This window comes from Cyprinodon variegatus, unplaced genomic scaffold (genome assembly GCF_000732505.1).
Source record: "Cyprinodon variegatus isolate N-32 unplaced genomic scaffold, C_variegatus-1.0 Scaffold887, whole genome shotgun sequence".
NCBI classification, from domain to species: domain Eukaryota; kingdom Metazoa; phylum Chordata; class Actinopteri; order Cyprinodontiformes; family Cyprinodontidae; genus Cyprinodon; species Cyprinodon variegatus.
In genome coordinates this window covers 150,834-161,188 of record NW_015151340.1, presented here as the reverse complement: position 1 = coordinate 161,188, position 10,355 = coordinate 150,834, and the positions used below count along the sequence as shown (strand labels likewise).

At 38.4% G+C, this 10,355-nt stretch overlaps 1 protein-coding gene across 5 annotated transcripts in view; it reads right to left on the bottom strand.

Moving 5' to 3' along the window:
- Positions 1-10,355, bottom strand: part of LOC107099602 (glutamate receptor 2-like) — a 104,228-nt gene that overhangs the window by 21,410 nt on the left and 72,463 nt on the right. For 2 of the 5 annotated variants that reach the window (XM_015397802.1, XM_015397800.1), the window contains exons 17-18: positions 8,582-8,696; positions 1,144-1,278 (exon numbers count right to left, since the gene is read on the bottom strand). In XM_015397802.1, the coding sequence (XP_015253288.1) occupies positions 1,144-1,278; positions 8,582-8,696 (250 nt within the window). Of the gene's footprint in view, positions 1-1,143; positions 1,279-7,784; positions 7,900-8,581; positions 8,697-10,355 lie in introns of those variants that run through there. The other 3 variants (XM_015397801.1, XM_015397803.1, XR_001481968.1) reach the window with 2 other exon arrangements.

The following is a 10,355-nucleotide window of genomic DNA, read 5'->3' as shown; positions in this document are numbered from 1 at the left end:
GCCTTGCTATCACCATGCTAACATTAGCCTGCCTTGCTATCACCATGCTAACATTAGCCTACCTTGCTATGACCATGCTAACATTAGCCAGCCTTGCTATGACCATGCTAATATTAGCCTGCCTTATTCTCTCTTCCATCTCTATTCCACCAATTAGGGACTGGCCTTCAGACAGCTTTTAAGTGTTGCTGGTATTGTGTAACTTTCTATCTAATTTATGAGACAACATAAAACGATGGTAAACAAATCATGGCTAACTGCTAATGTTGCTAACACCACATCCAGATGAGAAAACAAGGTGGTATAAAATGGGATCCAAATGAGCTCTAGTGAATTTTTTTTCTTCCTGGAAAAGTAAACATGAATTTTAAGTTATTTTCAAAAGGACTGTATAAGTAAAATGCCAGAAAATTACATTTTAAGTTTTAGAATGTGATCATTATGCTTTAGATGCATCTATATTTTAAAGAGCTATTTTCTACTGCAATTAGTGCAAGCTTTTTTGGATATGTCCACTGAAAAGTTCCCCTATTCTTTATGTTACAAAGAACTCAAACTCAGACTGATTTTCTGATTAGACAAAAAAATGCTTTGATCTAAATAGATTTTTAGGGTAGTTCTGAGAGTTTATTTTAGTGTTATTGTTCTTTCATGGCCGATCTGTATCTAGATCCATCCATCAACCCATGAGCTTCGAAGAGAGGGAGGTGTGCTTCTGCTAACATGCAGCGTTCATTCATTCACTCTTGGCGCTAAACCAAAATGCATGCCATCTTTTTTAAATCATGCATATTTTTTTTCTGTTGGTACGATTATGTTGTACATTATGTGGGTCTATCACATACGGTTCAATTAAAATGCACAACAAGTTGTGATTGTTATTAAGGTGTCAAACCTAAAGGGAAGACGGATGGAGCTAAAATCCAGCCAGTTTAATGGTTTCGATCCAAACAGGTTATGAGTCCAGAACTCATCTCATCTGAGAAACTGTGCCAAAGTTTGGGACATACTTAATAAAAATATGCAATAACTCATATCCCTAAATTAGTACTATAAGGAGGTTTAAATGTTGGCTATTCCACATTTATGATGATAGAAAATAAGTATTAAATTCATATAGTGAAATATGTTTTAAAAGAGTACCTTCATTTTCTTGGCTTCGGCGCGGCTTTTGTAGCAGAATTCAACCAGCGCCACCATCATGGCCAGACCCAGACCTCCAACCAGGATGTAGAAAACTCCCGCCACGTTGCTGAGGGACAGTGCGCTGGTCTTTTCCTAGCACCAAACACGCGTCCACCCACAAACATACACAGAAAAAACAAAAAGAAAAACAGGACAGCAAGAAAAACATGTTAGTTTGGTGCAAATATAAACTAAAGTAACTTTATTAACAATTAATCCAAGCATTGTGTGTAGTTTCTGTTTAGAATCATGGAAATAAATAATATCTACACATAGATAGATCCTAAACACATATGGAAACCTTATATACCACAGCAGTGAGCTAACATAGATGTGTACTTCTAAAATTAAACGTTTAAGAATGTGTAAATCAGTGTAAAAAGTTCTACTTGCTGTGGATTTGGACACCCCCACCATCATATATACAGGCCTTATGATAATGAGACGGCTTGTTTCTATTAGCTAGTTTCACACCAGTTGATTAACTAGTTTCACAGCAGTTCATTGATTAGTTTCACGTCAGTTGATTAACTAGTTTCACACCAGTTCATTGACTAGTTTCACACCAGTTGATTAACTAGTTTCACACCAGGTCATTATCTAGTTTTACTCTAGTTCATTATTTAGTTTCAAACTATTTGATTAACTAGTTTCACACCAGTTTATTAACTAGTTTCACACGGGTTAATTAACTAGTTTAATACCAGTTCATTATCTAGTCTCACACCAGTTCATTGACTAGTCTCACACCAGTTCATTGACTAGTTTCACATCAGTTGATTAACTAGTTTCACACCACTTGATTAACTAGTTTCACACCAAGTCATTAACTAGTTTTACTCTAGTTCATTATCTAGTTTCACACCAGTTCACTGAATGGTTTTACAGCAGTCCATTATCTAGTTTCACACAGGTTTATTTACTAGTTTCAAACCAGTCCATTATCTAGTTTCACACGTGGTCATTAACTAGTTTCACACCAGTTCATTGTCTAGTTTCAAACCAGTTCATTATCTAGTTTTACACCAGTTCATTAACTAGTTTCACACCACTTCATTACCTAGTTTCACACCAGTTCATTAACTAGTTTCATACAAGTCCAATAATCTAGTTTCACACGGGTTCATTAACAAGTTTCACACCACTTCATTATCTAGTTTCACACCAGTTCATTAACTAGTTTCATACCAGTCCATTATCTAGTTTTACGCCAGTTCATTAACTAGTTTCACACCAGTGCATGATCTAGTCTCACACCAGTTCATTGACTAGTTTTACATCAGTTGATTAACTAGTTTCACACCAGTTCATTAACTAGTTTCACACCACTTGATTAACTATTCGCACTAGGTCATTAACTAGTTTCACACACTTGATTAACTTTTCACACCAGGTCATTAACTAGTTTTACTCTAGTTCATTATCTAGTTTCACACCAGTTCACTGACTAGTTTCACACCAGTCCATTATCTAGTTTCACACAGGTTCATTTACTAGTTTCAAAACAGTCCATTATCTAGTTTCAAAACAGTTCATTATCTAGTTTCACACCAGTTCATTAACTAGTTTCATACCAGTCCATTATCTAGTTTTATGCCAGTTTATTAACTAGTTTCACACCAGTGCATGATCTAGTTTCACTCCAGTTCATTAACTAGATTTCATACCGGTCCATTATCTAGTTTTACACCAGTTCATTAACTAGTTTCATAACGGTCCATTATCTAGTTTTCCACCAGTCCATTATCTAGTTTTAAACCAGTTCATTATCTAGTTTCACACCAGTTCATTAACTAGTTTCATACAAGTCCATTATCTAGTTCCACACTAGTTAATGAACAATGGATCTGTTCTCATACCGACAGATGTCACAGATGCTATGATGGGACCACGTTTTTTTTAATTTTTTTTATAGATTTGATATTTTCAATAGTTTTTTCTTTTTACCCTTTCAGACTGAGTTTATGAATGTCTTTTTACAAATCATATTCTCTTATTCTCTTCTACTAAGCCAACATAAACACTTAAAACCAGGTTGCTAACATCCAGCAAATCAATAGAAATGCACCTTTACTCATTACTCCATATAAAACCCCACCAGCAAAAATAAAGAGAACGTGACCTGGAAAAAAATAAATAAATAAAAAAAGTTACTCTCAAAACCATTTAATGGTTGCTTTTCATGTAAAAAAGGTGTTTTTTGATTGCAACAATAATGGAACAACTCAATTTATTACGGTATATATTTTGGGTCACTCTTCTAAAATGTGATTAAAATGTTTAGCCTATTTAGGGTTTTAGACGGCATTTCTGCCCTGGAATAAACAACTGAAATAAATGTTAAACAGCTCCAAAATGATAAGGTTAACATTCAATGTTTTGGTACCAAGATAAAGGTAAAAGATGATAAAGGTAGAATCACTATCACAGCTTTTACTATATCTGATTTACTTGTAATTAAACAAAACAAAATAAAATTTTATAAGATACTTTCTAAATAAGCAATGAAAAAAACCAAAAAGTGCCTTTAAGAAACTTAGCAGATGCCTTAGATTGTATTATTGTAATATTTATTAGGGCTGCAACTAACGATTATTTAGCAATTCGATGAATCTGTCAATTATTTTTTTAATTTATCGATTAATAATCAAATAGCAAAAGGTTCCTTAAAGAAGATTTTTTTAATGAAATTAAACCAGGTGAAATTAAAACTTTTCCACTTGAGTTCTGGATAGAGCAGATCTATTACTAAATTAGTTATTATTTCAATAACTGATTAATTACGATTAATCCAGTTGTTCCAGCGCTATTCTTTACCACTACTGCTGCAGTTTAGGACTGAATCAGGTAAGTCAATTTTGATTCACAATGGTTTTAGTCGATCAGTGTGCACAATTTTATTTATTTTTTTTGCCACAATCTCATCAAATTAAAATTAATAATAATAATAATAATAATGAAACTTTATTGATCTCACATTGGAGAAATGTATCTCTGCATTTAACCCATCCCATTGGGGAGCAGTGGGCTGCCATTGTGCGGTGCCCAGGGAGCATTGTGGGGTTAAGGGTCTTGCTCAGAGACCCAGAGTGGCAGTCTGTGGGAGTGGGTTTCGAACTGACAACCTCAGGAAAGCCAAGCTCCATGCCCTAATCACTAGGCCGCCACTCCCCTCAGTTTAGTTTATTCAGCTCATCTGTTTTCCAATGTGTGATTCCTGTATTTGACAGAACCTTCCCCTCTGATATCACTGTGACCAGCGCAGCTCCTGAAGCTAACTGCTGCAAAAAGCACAGCTGTTAAACAAAGAGACAACAATGTTTAAATTTAACCTTTGTTATTCACAGGAATCGCAGCACATGACGTCACCTGACAAACTGCTTCTACATACGGGGAAAAATGGGTGTTTTTTTCCGTCTCTGCACCAAGCAGGTTGGTCAGCACTACTCTAAGCTGATTTTCTGAATCTCATTACTTCAATTTATTTTTAATTCACTAACATGAGTAGTTGATGAGAAGGTCGACACTCTCAGCTTCATTATCAAACACAACAATGAATGTCCTTATAAACCATATTATAATAGTGAGATTCAAAAGTCAGCAACAGAAATGCATTAACTGATTCTTTTTTGCTTTAAAAGGTTTAAAACTTATTATTAATTAATAATTATTGAACAAAACTATTATTTATATTCATTTACATTAGTTTGAAATGTCCACAATTGTTTTTTTGTTTGTTTACTGAAGATCAGTTTACTAAAAGTAACTCTTTTTAGATTAATGCTTGAAATAATCAATAGATTCATTGATTACTAAAATAATCAGCAGCTGCAGCCCTATTGTCAAGCATGGTGGTGGTAACATCATGATAAGGGCCTGTTTTAATGCACAGGTGCATGTAATAAAAAAGTAATACCACAAAACAGACAATGGGCCAAAATATTCAAACTGTCATCTGTGGTTTTGACCTGGTTAACAGCAGTTAACCTGCAATAAACAACAGATTAACTGAGGCTTTTGTTCTTTTCCATCTAAAGCGTATTAATCTCAGTGCTCCCCACCATTAGTTAGAACTGAAGAAACCTTTTGGATGAGAGGAGAAACGTCTTCTAGAAAACTTCACGTCCATTTGCCTAGATGGAACTATGAAAGCCTGATTAGCTGATGTTTAACTGCTTTGTTTTCATAATGGAGGAATCTTTTTAACCTTAGCTGTCTGGGCTGTTCTTAACTCTGCAGAAGAAGTCAGATCTAAGCCGGAGAGCAAGATAAATAAATAAATGTTATTATTCCTCAGAAGAAGAATGGTCGGGTCTTCAACCAGAGTAATACCAGAACCTGTTGAAGTCAACATAGAGTGAAACCTACATTCAGACGGTGTCAAAACTAATTCTAATATTAATCAAAGTTAATTAGGGAAATAGAAAAAGGCTTTTGCAAAGCTTTAAATCATGATTTAATTCATCAAAGCCAAAGTTGTCCAAACCAACCTGGACCTACAGGTATGTGAAAACAAATCAGGAATTAAGCAGGAAAGCTGAGATCAGTTTCAGCAGCTAGGTTGGTCAGAGTTCATGATTCAGCAAAAAGAAAAAAAATGGATCACGTGCCAACACCAGTGCTGACTGGCATTTATTAAAAACAGCAACTAGTTTGTGTAGTTTGGTTTATTCTATATAGCTGTCACCCGAGGCATAGAGGGACTGTCAGGCTCCATTAAGTAGAGGCCATTTGGCCTTCGCCACCAGATGGCGCCAGCAGATGGCACCACATCTGTTCAGGTCTGCTAATTACACCTGGCACTGAAATTTTATCTAGGCTCAAAAAAGGACTATTACCCCCTTTGCCAGTGGACAAATATCCATTTAAACCCGGGAACAATTGGCATTTGTTGGCAGTGGGAACAGCTCACCAACACGTGTCTACCCAGTTCAAACGACTCTGACCCGCGTTAAAATCCTCTTGGCTCGGATCGGCATGCTGTGGGAAACACCACACCAGGTGTGACCCACTAAATTACGTGATACCATTGAATGCACCATACGGACGCAAACACCTTTGCTTCTGATCTAAGAAGCAGAAAAAACTTTGTTACTATTAGTTAAACATGGAGCAGCTCTGGTGAGAGGGATTCAGAAAGAAAAGAATACAGCACACTGACTACGCCCTGGCTTCCTTCCATGTTGCTCTCCATTGTTTACTTTCCTGATTTCTGTCACACTGGTGACATCATCAGCGCTAACCCAGCATGATGGCGTCATCAGCCACACAGCTGCCAGTGAGGGGATAGACTAGCTTTTTATGCCAGTGGGAAGGAGCCAGATGTCGATTGTTAGCGGGTCGACCCATGTTTGAAAAACACGCCTTATCTCGCTATTTTCAGTGGGACAGAGGCTTTAGAGGATGAATGATTGGCGTTTATAATCTAATCAGGATCAAATGGCTTTTAGCGTTGTTTGCATTTGCCTTAAAACAGGACGTTTAAAACAACTCTTTAAAAAAGACCAGAACCAAACTCCTCCACAGACAAGTCCTGTCAGACAAATAACTGATGTTTTGTTTCCTGCTGATGGAGGGAAAAAACTATTAGGAAGAAGGTGCAATTACATCTTCCTTTTAGGCCAGGTTGGTTTGGATTGTTTTTTTTATATGAATAAATCTTTTGAAAATATTTTGTATTTTTACAGGTTTCTTGGTATGACATTAGAATTTGTTTCATGATGTGAAACGTTCGACCATTTGTCGCAAAAAACAAACAAACACAAAAAAAAGGATAGGCAATCAATACTTCTACTGCACTGAAAATAAAATATTTCACAGTTTTTTAAGGCTGTGTGAAGTGTTTCCCAAGTGTTACTTAAATAACTCCTATATAGAAGATAATGCTTCTGAACAAAAAAAAATATATTTTTGTTTTTCTTGTTGAAGCAGATTTTTCTTCCCTCTCCGTTGATTTTACTTTAAAATTGCTCTAAGGTAATAATGTTAGAAAATTTAACGGAAAAACAGAAAGAAAGATGTTTTAGCAATAATTTACCAGCTATATTTAATCTTATATTCTAATCTGGTTACCACTTTTCTAAAGTCATAAGAGGATGTTTTTGTTTGGTTTAAAAAACGAAATAAGAAACAACTAAAAGTGTCTTAAATTAAGTGTATTTACCCTAAAGTTGAGTAGGTAAATGAAATAAGTGTACATTTTCTAGTTCCATTAACAAAGTGTTTCTTTTACCTCCTCAATCCAAGAACAAATGCACTTATTTTAAGAAAAAATGACTCATTTAAATTTCTATTTTTTCCAGTGTGGTTTTGATGGAAACTGTAAATAAATGTCTCTATCTCTAAAGCAACTTTTTCTTTTTGTTTCTGGAGTAAAGCAACATAGGAAGAGAATAAATCAGCTGGGATGGACCTGAAACAAGCAGAGAAGATGCTGCTGTGTCCAGCTGCAGTGGTTTCACCTGTTGTTTCCCTCATTTATCTACAGAACCCCCCCCCGTGTGATCACACAGCTGCACTAAGCTGCACAGAGCAAGCCTGCCATGCATTGTTAGACCTGTGAACAGTGTGTTTGACTGAACCACAAACAGAAAACTAACCTTATTGGTGGAGTCCTTGAAGCCACACTCTCCTTTATCGTACCACCACTTGTTTTTCATCTTGTCTAGGGTCCCTTGCTCATTCAGTTTCAATACGGCAAGGTTTACTGGCACTCTTCAATGGGAATAACATAAATAACATCATTATCAATGTTATCTTATGTTATTAACGAGGCAGCAGTTCTTACCCTGTTCTCGCAGCTAATAGAGAGAGCCCACCCTGGATGCATCTGACACTAATTTCATCTTTAAGGTACAGCTGGGAGGTTTTAGGCCACATGGCTGCTAAAGCTCTGGAAACCTTGATTTAGTGCATTTGTTAACTCTGGGCTCCTGTGTTTAGCCTCTGAGACAGACAGTGAGAAGTGCTGCAATGAAAGGCTGTTGCTTTTTCACCTGCAGTTCCCTGCCAGGCCAGAGCCGCTGATGCGCAGAGTTCAGACGGCTCGTCAGAACCCTCTGCATGCAGCGCCCATGTTGCTGCCATCTGGTCTGAGGTCAGCTGACCCTCACCTGGATTAGAAATCAGACCTCAACCAGACAGGGTGCAACAAAACAGAAGAAGAAGCAGAGCAGAGAACAGCGCCACCCGCTGGATTGATCACAGCTCTGAGTCGAGCTTTTGCTTTTTGATCTCTGCAGGTTTTTTCCCTCCCCGCTAGCCGTAGCGTTTCCCCGTGGCCCTGTGACTGTGCTGCTTCTTCATGTTCCACATTTCACAGACTAACCCCCTGTTTTCCTCCCTGTCCTGCTGTGTGTGAGTGTGTGTGTGGGTGTGTGTGAGAGTGTGTATTAACCTTGCTCTCCCCTCCTCCGCTGCCGCATTCTCCCTTGTCATACCACCACTTGTTTTTCAGTTTGTCCAGCAGCCCCTGCTCGTTCAACTTTAACACCGCCAGGTTCACCGCATTTCTACATGAACACAGTGGCCGTTAGCAGTTCATTTCAGCTGTCAGTAACAATCCTCTGAAAACCTACGTTAATCAGCATCAAACATGCTAACGCTCATTACTGTCTATGGAAAACCTGCACAGAAAACAAACATGGGGAATTTTGCTTTGTTCTCAGGTTAGATTAATAGGACCAATGACGGACTACATGACATCAGATTTTAAAGCCCAGTTCAGGATGTCAGAGAAAAACTGAGCGGATTGGATTTACCCCTGGAAACAACATGGAGTCATTGTTCTTAGAAAAAAAAATAACATGATCATTTATATTAGCTGCTGGCACATCGGTTTTCAAGCCATGTAGAGGGAAAAAAAACTACTAAAAGATACTAAAAAAATGTCTAACTATAAGGCAATTGTTCTCTGAAGTGTATTTCTTTTGATTTTGTTGGTCAACACATTATTCCTAATGGATATTATCTTATTTTGGATCATTTTTATCACCTGCTCAAGGGGCTTCTATGCACAGCTTCTCTATTTCCTTAACTAAAGGCAGCTCTTTTGTTTCCTGCCTTTCTCTACTGGATGAACTGATGAATCCAGGTGTGCCTGACCACAGTAACCATGGCCAGACACACCTGGATTCATCAGTTCATCCAGTAACATCAGGAAGACCCCCCCTCCCCTGTGAACACCCAGGGGCAGGACATGGAAACTGTGGAGAGTTTCAAATACCTGGGTATTCATGTCAATAAAAACCTGGACTGGACTCATAACACCGACGCCCTCTATAAGAAGGACCAGAGCCTCCACCTCCTGAGGAGGCTGAGGTCCTTTGGAGTGAGCAGGCCCCTAATTATAACCTCCTATTAACCTTTTAGTGGCCTCAGCCCTCCTCTGTCGCCTGCTGGGCCCCTGGCAGCACAGAGCGGGACAGATAGAGACTGAATGACCTGTTGAGGAAGGCCTTTTCTGTCCTAGGCTGCACTCTGGACTCAGTGGAGGAAGTGGCAGAGAGGAGGGTGCTGTCCAAGCTTCCATCCATCATGGAGCTGAGCAACTCCTTTAGTCAAACACTTTTACACGGTTTGTAGAAAGGAGCGCTACTGCAGGTCATTCATCCCTGCTGCAACCAGACTCTACAATGCAACACTACAATGGCAATAACATTTGCCATCAACACCTTTGTTTATAGATGTTCGAGATCAGCCTGTTTTTCAGTGTAAGTCCTGTTTCTCTGACTGTGACTAACTGGATGTGCTCTCCTCATCCTCTGACAGGGGAGCTGGCTCGAAGCTCGTCTGACTGACTGTGCATTTCCTGGACGGGGCCGCCTTTTACAGTTGCCTTTTGCATCTATGTTTCTTTGATCTATGTCTGCTTCTGTCTCCTTGAACCCCAGTCGGCCTCAGCAGATGGCCGCTCACACTGAGCCTGGTTCTGCTGGAGGTTTCTTCCTTGTTATAAGGGATATTTTCCTCTCCACTGTCGCTACAAGCATTCTTAGTGTGAGGGATTGCTGAAGAGTCAATGAGTCGATGCAATCAGCTGGTTTTCCTTAGATAGAAAACTTTGAATCAATCTGACTGGATGATCTGGTGAACTGGAAAGTTGTGAACATAGAAATACCAAAATTTTTTTTAATTCACTTCATGGGGTCGAGTTTTAACATTCCAACCAG